Here is an 18868-nt window from a genome sequence, read left to right on the forward strand (position 1 = left end):
TAATAATAATAATAATAATAATAATAATAATAATAATAATAATAATAATAATAATAACAACAACAACAACAACAACAACAGAAAATTAATCCAGGATAGCCTTTATCAGGCTGAAGCTAAAGTGTAAGTGATCTACTGTATATCAATGTCTCTGGTGAAGAGGCCAATGAAGATTGCAGATAATAACTTGGTCATGGGAAGGAGAGTAGGAGAATTGCAAGCGTGATACTTGATCATTTGCCCCCTCCTATTTTCCTTCCTAATACTGGGTGAAAGGTTTAAAATCCAATTAAGCAAGCTCACTTTAAGTCCGTGAAGCTGAATTTATATGATCAGATTTATCTCGACAGCACATTTATCCTCTTGATGATTGTCTGGTCACCTGTCAATTGAACATAGCATGTTTGTTTTACACTACACATCGGAGCATGCATTTGAAAAGCAGGGCTGCCTGTTTGCTGCTTTTTGCAAATAATGTTTTCAGCAGTGGGGCAGAGGCCTTTTTTGTCCCCAGAGATGTATGGTGTTTTCCTTTAAAAAGAAAAAAAAAATCATCATTGTCTTTTCTGTGCAGATGTTGCTAAGCCTGATATTAAATAAGTTCATTTCTGAATCATTACATTTCCCTTGTTCATTCAAAAAATTATCGGTATTCAAGCAGTTGTTTTGTATTTTTGTTTGTGTAAACAACCTTCAAATCGAGGCGTTGGTTACGCTTTAGTGCATGATTCCCCAGACTGAAGACAATGGTGTAGTTTTCTCCTGCTTGCCATATGTATGTTTTGTTCCTTAATTTGATTACAGCAATACATTATTTGCCCTGGCAAAGCAGAGCAAAACTCTGGGTGCCTATAAATTGGCTCGTCATGCCTACGACAAGTTGCAAGGACTACAGATCCCAACCAGATTTCAGAAATCTGTTGAACTGGGAAGCATGACGATCCGATCCAAGCCTTTCCACGACAGTGAAGTAAGTCCTCTTCTTATCGCAACCATTCTTTTTAATATCCGACATGACACAAGAAACCATGTTGGCAACTAGTGTAAAATCGGAGAAACCTCCTTTCTGAAACTTCACAAAAGTTCAAAACTTGGTTACTTTTTGAAGGTTTTTTTTTCCCAGTATGTCTTTCTTTTTTTGAGCAGTTGTCCATGTCTTCTAAAATTCTGCCTAAAGGGGCTGGCAAGTCAAAATACATGGGGTATTATAAATGCTTAACCTTAATTGAACAGGGCAAAATTCTTTCCATCTGGACACCTGAAATAATATCAACACGATACTAAGGGCCTAGAGGACTTCAAAGTTGCCTGAGGTAATCATGCAGTCTAAAACAAGTTTAAGTTAATGAATCAAAGGTCTCGTTTCATTGGGCCTTTGAGCCAAACCCTCCCTTGCTTTACTAACCTTTGTTCACTCTTTCTGACAAATAAATATATTGCATTCGGATTCATTTGATGCTGCAGGGATTGGAAACAGACTGTGCAATAACTCAAGACAGTCCTGTTCAAAAAGATGATGTAAAGTTGACGGTCCTGATTTCCTGTTTTTATTACATCTGTCCTGATGTAATTACACTGCTGTAAAAGAAAAGTAGGAAGGAGAACGTAATGTTTATTTGTGTTTGCTTTATACCCTGCCTTTCACCTCTAGGGAGCACTCAGTTTTTGTTTAACAAAATTTAAACAAAAATAGGATACAAAAAGCTAGAAAGGGAAGATTAACATTCATAATAACATTTAATGCTAAAGCAATTTTACAGTTCGAAAAATGCACTTTTACAATTTTGTAGGCACAGAGAGAGTGAAGCCAAGTACAATTCCTGAGGGAGGGTGGGGTATATTCTATCCACTCAGAACAATGCATGCTTTTTCCTTGAGGCCCAGAACAATGAACCTTGGCCACAAAACCATTTTCAAGAAAGTCTCCTCTGCTGAATTTAACAGTTGAAGTGGTTCATAATGGGACAGTCTGTTTTTTAAATATTTGGGCCATAAACCATTTACTTCTCTAAAGGTCAGTAGCTACAATTTAAATGGTACCTTTGTAAGCAAGTTGACTACCAATCAGGACTAGGTGCTATACCTACTACAGGCCTATCTAGTGACACCTAAGAATCAATACATTTCTCCAATCACTACTTCGTTATAGTATAATCTTATGGCCTATTTACCAGTCTTACCTGGATTTATATTCAGCTTGTTATCACTCATCTGTTCCTTAGCTGTGCTAGTTTTTTATTTTATTTATTTATTTTGTCCAATACACAATACATATTGAAGAGGATAGACATGAAGTATTATATATAAAGAAAAGATATAAAAGTAGAGGAGAAGATATATGAAAGGAAGAAAAGATATATGATATATGAGATAAGGAGAGACAATTGGACAGGGGACGAAAGGCAGGCTAGTGCACTTACGTATGCCCCTTACTGACCTCTTAGGAACCTGGAGAGGTCAATCGTGGATAGTCTAAGGGAGAAATGTTGGGGGTTAGGGGTTGACACTACTGAGTCCGGTAATGAGTTCCACGCTTCGACAACTCGATTGCTAAGGTCATATTTTTTACAGTCAAGCTTGGAGCGATTAATATTAAGTTTGAATTTGTTGCGTGCTCTTGTGTTGTTGTGGTTGAAGCTGAAGTAGTCATTGACAGGCAGGACGTTGCAGCATATGATTTTGTGGACAATACTTAGATCATGTTTTAGGCATTGTAGTTCTAAGCTTTCTAGACCTAGGATTGATAGTTATCAGTACAGTTTCGAATCTAGTTCAAAGTGCTCCTTTTAGATTACAAAGCTCTACACTTCTTGGCCCAGAATGCCCTTTCCAAATAAAACCTCTTTCAACTATTCATGTGTGAAGGGAAGGGATACTGAGCCTTGGTTAGTGTGCAGTACTACAAGCTGCTTCTACTGATTACTGGCTGTAGTTCACCAGTTCAAATCTCACCAGGCTCAAAGCTGACTCAGCCTTCCATCATTCCAAGGTGAGTAAAATGAGGAGCCAGATTGTTGGAGGTGATATGCTGACTCTGTAAACCGCTTAGAGAGGGCTGTAAAAGCACTATGAAGCGGTATATAAGTCTAAATGCTATTGCTATTTTCTGTCTCATCCTTAACAAGGATTCAAGGGCATCAGCACAGGCAGGCTCTCTTGTGATGAAACATCTTGCCTACAAGACACATCTGAGATTCTCTTTGCTGGATTTCTGTACAGGCGTGTAGGTTCAGTTTAAAGTGATGTTTGGAGTTTGATTTTTAGTTCTATATGAGACTTTCTAGTGTCTAAGCTACTGCTTACAATCAATGAGATTGCAGACTAATCTCATTGATTTCTTTGACTATGTCACAAAGGTGTTGGATGAAGGTGGTGCCGTGGATATTGCCTATCTGGACTTCAGCAAAGCCTTTGATACCGTTCCACATAAAGAGTTGATAGATAAATTAGTGAAGATTGGACTTAATCCCTGGATAGTTCAATGGATTTGCAGCTGGCTGAAGCGTAGACATCAGAGAGTTATTGTTAACGGCGAGTATTCTGAGCAGAGACAGGTTACAAGCGGTGTGCCACAAGGGTCTGTTCTGAGTCCTATTCTTTTTAATGTTTGTGAGTGACGGGAAAGTTTGGTAGGGAAGGTTTGCCTATTTGCTGATGACTCTAAAGTGTGCAATAGGGTTGATATTCCTGGAGGCGTCTGTAATATGGTAAATGATTTAGCTTTACTAGATAAATGGTCAAGGCAATGGAAAGTGCAGTTTAATGTTTCCAAATGTAAAATAATGCACTTGGGGAAAAGGAACCCTCAATCTGAGTATTGTATTGGCAGTTCTGTGTTACCAAAAACTTCAGAAGAGAAGAATTTAAGGGTAGTGATTTCTGGCAGTCTCAAAATGGGTGAGCAGTGTGATCGGGCGGTAGGAAAAGCAAGTAGGATGCTTGGCTGCATAGCTAGAGGTATAACAAGCAGGAAGAGAGAGATTGTGATCCCGCTATATAGAGCGCTGATGAGACCACATTTGGAATACTGTGTTCAGTTCTGGAGACCTCACCTACAAAAAGATATTGACAAAATTGAACAGGTCCAAAGACGGGCTACAAGAATGGTGGAAGGTCTTAAGCATAAAACGTATCAGGAAAGACTTAATGAACTCAATCTGTATAGTCTGGAGGACAGAAGGAAAAGGAGAGACATGATCGAAACATTTAAATATGTTAAAGGGTTAAATAAGGTTCAGGAGGTGTTGTGATTCAGCCTGAGGCTCCTCAGGGACCGGCTGGAGCTCGGCCGGATCCATGCCCAGAGGAGGAGGACAGTGACCAGGAGGGGGAGGACCAGGCAGACGGGGGAGAGGAACGTCAAGAAGAGGAGGAGGGAGAGCAGCCTGAGACCCCCGGGGGGGGCCTTTCCCCAGCTAGTAACCTGGATTCATTGGGTGAAGACGCACAGGCTATAATAGACATGAGGCAGAGACGTGCAGCTCAAAGAAGGGGCCAATTAGAAAGATATTTCCATCCCTGAATTGGCAACAGCTGGGTTTGGGTGTGGTTCTCCTCAGCAGGGTTGAAAAGGCAGGCCCGCCCTTACAGTCTTGTGGAGAGTTATCAACTGGGAGTCCTGTGACCTTGCTTCGATTCTTGGCGTCTCTGATCTTGGCTTGTGGCCTAGAAGGCTGAAAGACTTGGGGGAGGCGTGGGTTTTATTATCTCCAGTGTTGTTTTTGCCAGCAAGAATCATGTTTTATTGCCTGGCCTTCGTGAAACCTCTGTGAAGCTTCATCGTGTTCCTGTCTGTAAGAACAGTTTTTGTTACCTGTGTTTGCTTTCCAGTATATAAACTGCCTTTGCTTTTTACCAGTGTGTCTGGATACTCTTTTTGGTTGGTGTTGGCGTCTGGGGGGACCCAGACAGAACAGGAGGGAAGTGTTTTTAATAGGAAAGTGAACACAAGAACAAGGGGACACAATCTGAAGTTAGTTGGGGGAAAGATCAAAAGCCACATGAGAAAATATTTTACTGAAAGAGTATTAGATCCTTGGAACAAACTTCCAGCAGATATGGTTGGTAAATCCACAGTAACTGAATTTAAATATGCCTGGGATAAACATATATCCATCCTAAGATAAAATATAGGAAATAGTATAAGGGCAGACTAGATGGACCATGAGGTCTTTTTCTGCCGTCAGTCTTCTATGTTTCTATGTTTCTACTGTATTTTATACGTTGGTTAAAAGATAAGGATCTTTCAGTTTTGGCTGATACAGTTGACTTATTACATTCTTTATTCTTGTAATGTGCTCAGACTGTTGGACTGTTTGATGTATAAAATGACATAAAGAAATAGAGGTAGTCTTCATTTAGTGACCATAATTAAGCAAATTAGTTAAGCAAATTAGTTAAGCAAATTAGTAAAGAAATAGAGGTAGTCTTCATTTAGTGACCATAATTAAGCAAATTAGTTGCTAAGTGAAATCAACATTGTGCGTATGATCTTACCTTTGTTTTCCTTTGTTTTAAAGAGCTGGAAAGATTGTAAAGGCAAGGACTGGTCATAAAATTACTTTTTTGAATCATCCCAGTAGTTGTAACTACAAATGGTTGTTAAATGACACGGTCACTAAAACAAGGACTGTTTATAACTTATTAAACAGATTTAACTGTCAATCCAATTTAGCTAAGAGTCTTCACTATTAATTTTGGCCAAGTAGGTTGTTCCCTGGATTTCATAGGAAGCTTTTGATTTTTGAAAATTAAAGGTGGCGATTATCACTTCCCAAAATCCTTTCTGCTATTTGTTATTACACAATCTATTTGACAGAAAATGAGTAGGTTTTTTTCCTCTCTGTTGTGAGTCTTTTCAGTTTGGTAAAGACTACTCCCCCCACCCTAATAACGTTAAAATGCCACCTTAAATGCTGAAGCTAAACTAATTGTGGCTCAAACAGCTTGGGGCTGGAATAGCAAGAGGTTGAATTATTGGTCTGCTGCGTTTTTCACAATTCTGTTGAGTCAGAAAATCCTTGTATATAATGTGACAAATAAAAAATGTGCACATTTCTAAGTTTGTATTTGTAGTTGCTATCTGGATCCGGAAAACTCTTCTAGAGGTCCTCAGAATGTTAAGACTTGTCATACTTTACAGAATCCAAATAAGACACTTGTCATTTTAAAAGTCATTTTTAAAGCGACAGGTATATTTCACTTCGGGTGCTTTCTTCCATTTTATAAGTATTGATGTGCTGTTCATCCAAACAAATAGTGACTTAACTGTACATTTATTTCTATATTTATCCAATGTCCTGACTTATTGCTTCCCACTTGCATCAAATTTGTTGGCTATCTTCCTTAGAGGTCTTGCATTACCAGCCAGTATTGGAAATCACTTTAGACCGGCATCAAATAAAGGAGATAAGGGGATAGAAGCCAAGAAGTGTTTGAAGAACAGCCATTAGAAATAGCAATGGCACTTAGACAGTTATACCGCTTCATAGGTGCCTTTACAGCCCTCTCTAACCAGTTTACAGAGTCAGCATATTGCCCCCAACAGTCTGGTCCTTCACCATTCCTTGGGTCTTAATTAAGAGGTTTAGATTATTGTGGCTGACTGTCTGGCTAGCAGTGACTTTACATCTCTGTGTTTCTTTGCAGGAGCTGGTGCCTTTATGTTACAGGTGCTCCACCCACAACCCCTTATTGAACAACCTGGGGAATGTCTGCATTAATTGCAGGCAACCTTTTGTCTTTGCTGCTTCCTCTTATGGTGCGTTGGAATATTACATTTTCTCTAAAATATTGCATCTCTACATTTTTTTAATGGGACTCCTAGTTTAGTGCCTGACAATCCTTGCCTTTCCATTTAGTACTGCTTACAATATTCACAGAAAGAATTCTATTGCTGCATTGGTTAATCTGATTACATCTTAATGGTGCTCTTTAAAGACTTGTTATCTTCTCGGAGCTAAGCTGCCTTTTACCAAAATGTATCCAAAAACCAGAATTAGAGTGGCCTTTGGTACCCTATCCATGAGAGGAGTGCATAGATGATATTAAAATAGTTGGATTGTGTTTTGTTTCCATTTCGTATGTGTAAGTGTATGTGCAGAAGTGTTCTGTTTATTTCTAGAACAGATGTCATGGGCTTTGCAGCTGTACGGAAAATTAACTGTTCCCCTCTTTTTTTCTTCCCGTAACCATTTCAGATGTCTTACATCTGGTTGAATTCTACTTAGAAGATGGAATAACCGATGAAGAAGCTATTGCTCTGATTGATCTAGAAGTACCCAGACTAAACAAAATAGGCAGCGAATGGCAAGAGCAGATGAGTAATGGTATCCGTCCTAGCAGTTATAGAAAAGCATATTATTCTGGCAAATAATTATTATTGATATACAGTATATATAGTAAACATATAAAAACATTAAGTTTAACAATTATTTGATAACAGTTCTCTTTTTAAAAAAACCTCAATTTCTGCAGCCTGGGAACACCAGCTTGGATTTACTTTGAGACACAGCATTGGTGGCAATTATACTGTTCTAAATTATTACATGTTAAATCCTGCATTCTCTATTGACGTCTGGCTGCATTATAAAAGCATGCAGCCAAAGAGATAGAAATCTGTTTTTAAGGACTCACTGTATAACTGTAAATCCACACATATATATATACACACACAAAACCACCAGGTTGCAAAGAAAAAATATATGGTAATGTTATATAGTGGGGTGTCAAATTGGATTTCTTATAGGGCTGAATCAGCATTATAGTTCTCTGCGGGCTGGCATGGAGGAGACGGGACGGATGCCTGCCTCCAACACCCTGCCGGTCAAAACGGGACGCTGGGGAGCCATGCACTCTGTTGGCCAAAACAGGAAACTGGGGGCCATGTGCACTCTCTGCACTCCATTTTGGCCTGAATGGCCCCTTGCAGCACTTTGCTGGCCAAAATGGGGGGGTACGTGTGTCCCCCTATTGCCCTATTTTTGCTAGCAGAGACACTGTGGGCCAGGCCTTTGCTATTTCCAAGCCGATCCTGTAGGCCATTTTTAAACATCCCATGGGCTGGATGCACTCCGCAGGCCTTGAGTTTGACATCCTTGTTATGTAGTAACATTATAGGAATTTTTGGATTTATTTTCCAGAATTCAATTCTGGAGACTTCACCTACAAAAAGATATTGATAAAATTGAACGGGTCCAAAGATGGGCTACAAAAATGGTGGAAGGTCTTAAGCATAAAACGTATCAGGAAAGACTTAATGAACTCAATCTGTATAGTCTGGAGGACAGAAGGAAAAGGGGGGACATGATCAAAACATTTAAATATGTTAAAGGGTTAAATAAGGTTCAGGAGGGAAGTGTTTTTAATAGGAAAATAAACACAAGAACAAGGGGACACAATCTGAAGCTAGTTGGGGGAAAGATTAGAAGTAACGTGAGAAAATATTATTTTACTGAAAGAGTAGTAGATGCTTGGAACAAACTTCCAACAGACGTGGTTGGTAAATCCACAGTAACTGAATTTAAACATGCCTGGGATAAACATCTATCCATCCTAAGATAAAATACAGGAAATAGTATAAGGGCAGACTAGATGGACCATGAGGTCTTTTTCTGCCGTCAGTCTTCTATGTTTCTATGAAGTATTGGGTTTTCTCCAATACTGAAACTAGAAGTGGAATTTTCCTCTTTCATAAAATACAAAACATTAGTTGCCGATCCTCCTAGCTATCTTCTTCTTTCAGGGGCCCCTAATTTGCTAATCTTTGTCTTCCATCCATACATGTTTTACATTTCTAAACAAATCACCGTATCGGGAATTATGAAAATAAAATGTACATTCATGGTTTTCTCATGAGAGATAAGGAAAAGTTGAAACTAGTGTTGGAAATCACTTCGTTTTCACTGGTTGCTGTTGTTCTGAGTACAGTTGTGTATGCCTTTTAGAACTGATTTTCTCCCTTACACATGCTTCTAGGTGTGCAAACAATGAGACTTCTTTATAAAGTGGACGAGATTGAGGAAGATGATCCGTTTACAGCGAAATTGAGTTTTGAGGTTATAAGCAATTTCTTGTTTCCTTTTCAATTTCTTGTTTTCCTGAACTGTCTCCATTCAATTGTTTTCTTCAAACTGCTGATTAGTTACAGAAAGGTAGTCATGAGGGATATTCTATAGCAAATGTGCTTTTCATACCATCATTTCCCTTTCATTAATAAATAGAGTGATACCTCGTCTTACAAACTTAATTGGTTCCAGGACGAGGTTTGGAAGGTGAAACGTTTGTAAGAAAAAACAATGTTTCCGGTAGGAATCAATGGAAAAGCGATTAATTCATGCAAGCCCAAAACTCACCCCTTTTGCCAGCCGAAGCACCCGTTTTTGTGCTGCTGGGAATCTAATTTTTTTTGGGGTGGGCGGAAAAGTATAGTATCTGAGCGGCAGTCCCTTCGGGACTGGGCGGCACAAAAATAATAAATAAATAAATAAACAAACAAATAAAAAACCCACCCTGTTTTGCCTCAGAGAATTTAAAAATAAAATACTGTACTGTGTGTCTATAACAGTGAGCTCATAATAGGGCAACTCTATCAACATCAAAATGCCACTTAATTAGTTGAGCTAGTTTCAAACTAGATTTTGATTTTCTTTCTCTCTTCCTTACTCCCATTCTTTTTCTTTATCTTTTCCTTCCTCTCTTTTTTCTATCTGTTTCTCTCTCTTCCTCTCTTCCTCTCACTCTTTCCCTCTCGGCTTCTGGGCAGGTTTGAAAAACTCTGAGTTGATGATGATTTTTAAGTGAGCCATGGCTCACTGCTCAGCTTAGAGGAAACTATGGCTGGGATTTCCCTGAGGCTCCCCTCCATGGGAAACCCCACCTCGTCATACAAACCTTTCGAGATACAAACCTGGTGTTTAAGATTTTTTTTGGCCTCTTTTTCCAAACTATTTTCACCTTACAAACCCATCGCAAAAAACACAGAAGTTCGGAGGTGATGTTTCCCATGGAGGGGAGCCTCAGGGAAATCCCAGCAGTGCAAAAACCGGCACTTGGCTGGCAACAGAAGTCCGGAGGCAGGGCATCCCAGTGGCAGCGGCTTGGGTTTGTAAGGTGAAAATAGTTTGGGAGAAGAAGCAAAAAATCTTAAACAACGGGTTTGTATCTCGAAAAGTTTGTATGATGAGGGGTTTGTAAGACGGGGTATCACTGTATTTTAAAGTTTTCTATCAGATCTTGCCCAGAGAATACGAAGGTTGCTTTGATTTTTCTGATCTTTTTAAAAATTCCCTTGATATATCTGACAGGAATGGCTTGTGTAATTGCTGATTTGGCTGAATCACAGTTCTCATACCAGGCAGCTCAATAGGTTGTGCGCCACATTGAAAAAGTGCCAAAAATTCATTAATGAGGAGAAGGTAGTCAGATCTGTCATGATCATGTTTGTCTGGTGGCTTATTTATGAAGTCCTTATCCTATCTCCTTGAAATTAAATTAAATTTGAAAATGAACGAAGAACCAAAGAAACAGCTGAGTATCCTGCAGGCAAATATATATTATTGTTTGCAGAAAAAGAAGGGTGACCTAAAAAGTAATTATACTAAGAAGGAATGCATTTTTAACATTTGTAGGACATACATATTTAACAAGTTTTAACTGTAGCTTTGGAAAAATTAAGGGTAATAAGTGCTGTTACATTTTTTTTGCTTTCGTTTACACTAGCAGGATGACTCTGAGGCATAACTTGCCCTCTCCATAAATGGACAGTTTTTATTTGGGATATTTCATGGGGCCTGACCCCTAACTTTACATTTGTCACCTTCTATCTACATCAAGATTTAGTTGCAGTTGTACCTTCAGCAAAGGGATCTCTGAATAGCACTTAGAGAGGATAATAATACTTTCAAGTTCTGAAGCATGGGTGATAGTGATTACAAGGCTTCTGTTTCTAATTAGAAAATGGAGGACAGTCACTTTCAAAATGAAGTGTGGTCCATCAAAGGCTACCCCAGAGCTGCATGAAAACCTGGGAGGCAAGGAAGGAACTTTTGGAGGAATAGAAAAACACTATTTTTCCCACAGAGTTGGCCTTCTCCGGGTCCCGTCAACTAAACAATGTCGTTTGGCGGGACCCAGGGGAAGAGCCTTCTCTGTGGCGGCCCCGACCCTTTGGAATCAACTCCCCCCAGATATCAGAGTTGCCCCCACCCTCCTAGCCTTTCGTAAGCTCCTTAAAACCCACCTCTGTCGTCAGGCATGGGGGAATTGACATGTTCCTTCCCCCTAGGCTTATAAAATTTGTGTATGGTATGCTAGTGTGTATGATTGGTTTTTAACTTGTGGTGTTCTTAAAATTAATTTAATATTGGATTTGTCTTGTATTGCTGTTGCTGTGAGCCGCCCCGAGTCTGCGGAGAGGGGCGGCATACAAATCTGATTAAACTAAACTAAACTAAACTATATTAAAAATGGTGGCATCATAGAGCAGGGGTCTCCAAGCTTGGCAACTTTAAGACTTGTGGACTTTAATTCCCAGAATTCCTTAGCCAGCAAGCAGTCTTTCCCAACCTTGGCAACTTGGAGATATCTGGACTTCAACTCCCAGAACTCCTCAGCCATCTAAAGTTTGTTTATTGATTGATTGATTGATTGATTGATTGATTGGATTTGTATGCCGCCCCTCTCCGGAGATTCGGGGCGGCTAACAGCAATTATAAAACAGCATATAATAATAATCCAATACTAAAAACAGTTAAAAACCCATTATTATAAAAACCAAACATACATACAGACATACCATGCATAAAATTGTAAAGGCCTAGGGGGAAAGAGTATCTCAATTCCCCCATGCCTGGCGGCACAGGTGGGTTTTAAGTAGCTTACGAAAGGCAAGGAGGGTGGGGGCAATTCTAATTTCTGGGGGGATTTGGTTCCAGAGGGCCGGGGCCGCCATAGAGAAGGCTCTTCCCCTGGGTCCCGCCAAGCGACATTGTTTAGTTGACGGGACCTGCAGAAGACCCACTCTGTGGGACCTAATTGGTCGCTGGGATTCGTGCAAGTTGCCAAGGTTGGAGATCCTTGTTCTAAAGGACACGAGGAATTGTGTTTTTCTTCTATCATACACCCATAAGCCTTAGAAGTTGTGTCGCCATAAACTTAGTGAGTATATTCCAGCCATTTATTTGCACCTTAGATGACAGAACAGATTTCTTCTGGGATAGAAGATGACTAAGCCGAAAGGGACTCCAACACGCCGTCTTTAGCGTTTTCCAGATTTCATTGTAGCAGGACATGTGCATGCTTTTAAAACTAGGAATAGTTCCAGGGCTAAATACAGAACTGAATAGGAACTGATAGCTCAGTGTAAATACAGCCTCAGCATATGCAAATTAAAATGAAAAATAATAATCCGTACATAGTTTTGAAATGATCTTTATCATTCAAATGGCCTTAAACCAAACTCAAGCATTTATTTTGTTTTCTGTAATTATTCTTTTCCTGCAGCAAGGGGGCTCTGAATTTGTCCCTGTCGTAGTGAACCGTGCAATTCTCAAATCCATGAGCAGGAGAGATGTGCTGATTAAACGTTGGTCAAAACCATTACAATGGCAGTACTTCCGGTCTCTCCTTCCAGACAATCCCATTACCATGTGTTCGTTCTGCTTTCAGGTATGAGTAAGATTTGGTAGGTGGTGGTGGGTGGTGGAAGGGTAAGGAAGAACAGGCACCTGTAAAAAACAAAAGCGGTGAATATAAATACTGCGTAAAGGATAGATTTGCTGGCTAAAATAAAAATATATCCTGGAAGTGGGAAAAATTGTAATGTTTTTAGATAAATGTTCTGCCGCACGTAAGAAAAAAAATGACAGGCACATGATCACTGCAGAGCATTTTGCAAAATGAAGTAAAGCATTTCTTTCCTCTCCATCTGATTATTTGGTGCACTCTTACCAGCCAGTCCAGTTGTATAAAATAAAAAGCAGAATGACACAGGATATTTAATGATTAAAAGGCAACCTTGTAAATATGGTGGGGTGGGGGATGTTTAGCATGCATGATCTGTAAAGGTTTAGTCTTTTAAGGGAAAGTTTTGAGAGTGGGTTGAGAATTTGTGCTTAAGGTGACTCAAGTACTGCCATTTATTCAGGGAGAATAGAAACTGCCCATTAATATTTTAAAAATCAACACTTATATACAAAGGCAAGTTATTCATGAAATTATAGATGTATTGTTTCGAGAGGGATGATTGTTTTAGTCTGCTTGTAACAAGCAGTGCAAAAATGCTATAGTGCCTTAAAGAATAATAGAAGTATTGCAATATACATTTTCTGGTCTAAAGCCTATTTCATTAGCTGTGCCAGCCACTGTAACTTCAGCTGTATATATGTACTCATATACAAAGGGTTTTTTTAAAAAAAAGAAGGATCAAAGGCTCTGACATATAAAGAGGCATGGAAGTTCTTCCACATTCCTTGGCAAGGATTTAATCTTTGCAGCATAATAGTAGAATGACTTATCCAGAATCAATAGTTCAAAAAGACTATTCCTTCCATAGTAGGAATCATATCCTACTTGTCATAAAATCCAAATGTATTAGAGTTAAATTTGCAAATAACTCCACATTTTGCTCATTCTACATTCTAAATTCACTCCTTTTCTCCCCTGTTTTGAAATCTTCATCATTTTAAAATTGGCAATGTAATATCCCAAGATATTGACATTTTTTTCCCCATGGCTTGCAGTATGTTGCTATTTTTATTTCATCTTCATTTATCCTCTGGCCTAGAAGATATTTATCCCGTGGAAAGAACAGAAGGGCTGTGCTGGCAAAGGAATAAGCCTGCAATCATCTGCGTGCAGAATGGTATAAGTAGGGGGATAATGCACTGGAAAGAAACACCAGAAATTGTCTTTAGATAATCCCATCTACTCACTTTCTCAGTACCCTGTTCCATCTATTGAGTCCATCTTGCAACTCTCATTTACAGATGTTTCATTCAGAAGATTATGAGCTCCTGGTGCTCCAGCATAATTGTTGCCCATATTGTCGGAGAAAAATAGATGAATCCAGCTAATAAAGGAAACAACAAGAAGACTGTTTGGCAGAGAGTAGTTCTGCTGCTGGGATTCCAAATCATTTCTAAGTTCATTAGAATTTCTTAGTAGTCTGTTATTGTTGTTTTTAAAAATGGGTGGATGTTCAGAAAGAAAATTATACATGAAGGTAAAAATATATATTTTCCTATTCATTGTGAATAAGAATCTAAATATCAAGTTTTGTTTTGCTCCTGAAAGAAATGTATGTATATATGTTAGTATATACTTATAGTAAAATTTATATGATGCTGTATACCTTGTTGATTTATAAATTAAGAAAGAAGGGCTACCTGCAAATATTTTTTGACAATCTCTTCCACATTTTCTTGACATTTTGATGAAAGACTGCCAGTTTGTCACAAAAGGAACAATGACTTCTGGGGTGAAATTCTGCTTGAAAAAGATGCTGAATTTTAGTGGATGGAGTTCGTTCTAAATTGACCTCTAGTATTAGATTTTTGTTACTGTTCCCAATAAAATATGTGGGTTGTTTTTAAAAGTGTCCTTATTTTCTTTTGAACATTTCACGTGTTATGGAAATTGACATTCACAATTTTGAGTAAATTGTTATAATAGAAGAATATTACTTCTGCAAAGTTTTGGGTTTTTTAAAAAAAACTGACTAAATTTCTTTAAAGCTTAGCATTATTAAAAATACTATTGTGATGAGACCCATAAAATATAAGAATGTGGGGCACCAATGGATAAGTCAGCGTATCAACATTGCTAGGCATTGTCTACAAGACCAAAAGATTTGACGTAAGGTCATGTGTTTAAGCACATTAATTACTAAAATAATCTGAAAATACTTAAATGATCCAACATTATGAAGTTTGCTTGGAGGGTAATTTTAAAATATTCAAAAAATTAGAAACATATGTTATGTGAAATTTCTCTTTCTGACATAAAAAGATGTGAGGGATCTTTGGTGCTCTCTGAGTTGGCTTGTTTTCTTTCATTAAGCAAACTAGGTAACATCTTGAATGCTAGTAAGGAATGTTGTTTGCTGTCAGTTAAAGAGCTGCAGTGGTGCAGTGGTTAGAGTGCAGTACTGCAGGCTACTTCTGCTGATCAATGGCTGCCAGCAGTTTGGCAGATCAAACCTCACCAGGCTCAAGGTTGACTCAGTCTTCTATCCTTCTGATGAGGACCCAGATTATAGGGAGCAATATTCTGACACTGTAAGCTGCTTAGAGAGTGCTGTAAAACACTGTGAAGTGGTATACAGTAGTACCTCTAGATACGAGCTGCTCCACATGCGAGTATTCCAAGTTACGAGCCGCAACGCGAGCGAAATTTCTGTTCGACACCCGAGCTCAAATTCAGGATACGAGCCGAGCTTCCACTAGGTGGCGCAAGAATCTCCTTGCTTCCAGTTATCTCAGCACGAAAAACAAAGTCTAAAGGCATTCGTTCAAAATGCGAGTTGATCGACTTACGAGCTCGGGTCTGGAATGAATTAAACTCGTATGTCGAGGTACCACTGTATAAGTCTAAGTGCTATTGTTATATTCTAGTTCAGGCATGTAAATTTGGCAGCCCATGGGTGGATATGGCCAATGTGGGCCACGCCCAACCCGGCTCCAAAAAGGCTAAAACATCGCAATGCTAGCAGGTTTGACACCCATTATAGTTTGTCAATGTCTGTCAACATTGCCTCACACTGTTGGTGGGGGGTGGTTTGGTCTTAGAGATTCTTTGATTGGACTCTTTGCTGTTGGTTTCTTTGGTGGTTTGTTGATTGGGGTATTGTTCACTTCACTGTTGGTCTGATGTTAACCTTGGAGTTAATCTATGTTGATCTGGGTGCTGATTGTTGATCGAGAGGTGCTTTGGTCTTTTTGTTCCTTTTTGGGCTGGGTGACGGTCTCTTTTGCATCATGAAAATTCTTTAATTTCACAACATATAGACAGATTTAACCATAGTTTAAAGCCAAGTAAAAAAGTAAAAAAAAAAAACCCAGAAAATTTTTAGAAGCCTGGCACTGTGACAAATCAGCCATCAATAGATATAGACGTTAACAACATAGACAAAACAAGCAAGCTCATAGAGCTCCAAGGACACCCCCTCCATGTCAATCCTGAGCTACAAATATTTCCCTTTATTAGTATAATAATAGGCTTTGCATTCCTTCTTAACTATTATCAAGAAAGCTTGAAGTCTGATATAAGAACATAAGAAGAGCCATGCTGAATCGGGCCAAAGCCCATTGAGTCCAGATTTCTGTGTCACACAGTGGCCCACCAATTGTCCATGGGGATCTTGAGCAGAAAGAGAAGGCAAAACCCTCCCTTTCCCTTGGCCTCCAACAAATGGTACTCAAGGGAATCCTGCCTGCCTCAACCAACATAGAGGCGGCACTTGGATATATATAGAGAGTTTAAAAGGTACACTGATTACTATACTATACTATACTATGCTGCTAAAGCCTCAAAAGAGGAAGAAATTGCCAAATCTCTAAAGAAGGGGGATAAAACCTTCTTCAGATATATTAGTGATAAGAAGAAGAAAAACTGCGGCATCACGAAGCTTAGTACCGGGAAAAATACATGCATTAATGGGAATAAGGAGATCGCTGACCATTTCAATAGCTACTTCTGTTCAGTTTTCTCAAAAGACACCTTACAAAATAATACTATAGAGGGATATAGCATTGCCTCCAACTGTACGGATTCAGCTCCAGTGATCTTAGAAGCCGATGTCTTAGAAGAACTTGAACGATTAAAGATAAATAAGGCAATGGGTCCAGATGGCATCCACCCCAGAGTTCTTAAAGAACTCAGATCTGTCATTGCTACCCCCCTGACTGATTTGTTTAACCAATCCTTGTTAACAGGAGATGTTCCTGAGGATTGGAGAATGGCAAGTGTTGTGCCTATCCACAAGAAGGGCAGTAGAGAAGAAGCTGGTAACTACAGGCCAGTTAGCTTGACATCAGTTGTCGTTAAAATGATGGAGACTCTACTGAAAAAGAGGATAAATCAGCACCTAAAAAACAATAAATTATTGGACCCAAATCAGCATGGCTTTACTGAAGGCAAATCATGTCAGACTAATCTCATTGATTTCTTTGACTATGTCACAAAGGTGTTGGATGAAGGTGGTGCCGTGGATATTGCCTACCTGGACTTCAGCAAAGCCTTTGATACGGTTCCACATAAAGAGCTGATAGATAAATTAGTGAAGATTGGACTTAATCCCTGGATAGTTCAATGGATTTGCAGCTGGCTGAAGCATAGACACCAGAGGGTTGTTGTGAATGGCGAGTATTCTGAGCAGAGTCAGGTTACAAGCGGTGTGCCACAAGGTTCTGTTCTGGGTCCTATTCTTTTTAATATGTTTGTGAGTGACATAGGGGAAGGTCTGGTAGGGAAGGTTTGCCTATTTGCCGATGACTCTAAAGTGTGCAATAGGGTTGATATTCCTGGAGGCGTCGGCAATATGGTAAATGATTTAGCTTTACTAGATAAATGGTCAAAGCAATGGAAACTGCAGTTTAATGTTTCCAAATGTAAAATAATGCACTTGGGGAAAAGGAATCCTCAATCTGACTATTGTATTGGCAGTTCTGTGTTAGCAAATACTTCAAAAGAAAAGGATTTAGGCGTAGTGATTTCTGACAGTCTCAAAATGGGTGAACAGTGCAGTCAGGCAGTAGGGAAAGCAAGTAGGATGCTTGGCTGCATAGCTAGAGGTATAACAAGCAGGAAGAGGGAGATTATGATCCCGCTATATAGAATGCTGGTGAGACCACATTTGGAATACTGTGTTCAGTTCTGGAGACCTCACCTACAAAAAGATATTGACAAAATTGAACGGGTCCAAAGACAGTCTGGAGGACAGAAGGAAAAGGGGGGACATGATCGAAACATTTAAATATATTAAAGGGTTAAATAAGGTCCAGGAGGGAAGTGTTTTTAATAGGAAAGTGAACACAAGAACAAGGGGACACAATCTGAGGTTAGTTGGGGGAAAGATCAAAAGCAACATGAGAAAATATTATTTTACTGAAAGAGTAGTAGATCCTTGGAACAAACTTCCAGCAGACGTGGTAGATAAATCCACAGTAACTGAATTTAAACATGCCTGGGATAAACATATATCCATCCTAAGATAAAATACAGAAAATAGTATAAGGGCAGACTAGATGGACCATGGGGTCTTTTTCTGCCGTCAGACTTCTATGTTTCTATGTTTCTACATCCACTTCTCTACAAAAAAGTAAAGTTATTGGGAAACTATCCAAACATATACTAAAAAAAAAAGTCAGATGAAACGTGCCAATTACTGAATGGCTGTGGTACAGATAGTTCTCAACTTACAACTAGCCCAAAATTTCTGTTGCTGAGCGAAACAGTTGTTAAATGAATTTTACCCTATTTTACACACTTTTTAATTGAATCATTGAAGTTGTTTGTTTGTCAAAAAGTTGTAACAGCTGATTCCATCACCCCAAGACATTGCAATCCTCATTTATTTATTTATTCAATTTTTATGCCGCCCACTCCCTATGGACTCTGGGGGCTCACAACAAAAAATAAACATCCAGAATATTAAAACCTATAAAAGCCGTTTAAAAAAACAATTAAAGTAAAACAATGAAGCCCATGCACACTATATATGGCCAGATCTTATTAGATCAACAACCCCAGACCTGCTGGAAAAGCCAGGTCTTTGCCACTTTCTGGAAGGCCAGCAAGGTGGGGGTAGTCTGGATATCAGGAAGTAGCTGGTTCCAGAGAGTCGGAGCAGCCACAGAGAAGGCCCTCCCCC

At 39.1% G+C, this 18868-nt stretch overlaps 1 protein-coding gene across 2 annotated transcripts in view; it reads left to right on the top strand.

Moving 5' to 3' along the window:
- Positions 1 to 14593, top strand: part of IFT122 (intraflagellar transport 122) — an 81184-nt gene extending 66591 nt beyond the window's left edge. For both annotated transcript variants that reach the window (XM_070738298.1, XM_070738297.1), the window contains 6 exons: positions 805 to 970; positions 6649 to 6760; positions 7200 to 7328; positions 8977 to 9056; positions 12502 to 12666; positions 13986 to 14593. In XM_070738298.1, the coding sequence (XP_070594399.1) occupies positions 805 to 970; positions 6649 to 6760; positions 7200 to 7328; positions 8977 to 9056; positions 12502 to 12666; positions 13986 to 14072 (739 nt within the window). In that variant the 3' untranslated portion in view covers positions 14073 to 14593. The remainder of the gene's footprint in view (positions 1 to 804; positions 971 to 6648; positions 6761 to 7199; positions 7329 to 8976; positions 9057 to 12501; positions 12667 to 13985) is intronic.
- The last annotated feature ends 4275 nt before the right edge of the window (positions 14594 to 18868 follow it).

This window comes from Erythrolamprus reginae, chromosome 2, assembly GCF_031021105.1.
Source record: "Erythrolamprus reginae isolate rEryReg1 chromosome 2, rEryReg1.hap1, whole genome shotgun sequence".
Classification (NCBI taxonomy): domain Eukaryota; kingdom Metazoa; phylum Chordata; class Lepidosauria; order Squamata; family Dipsadidae; genus Erythrolamprus; species Erythrolamprus reginae.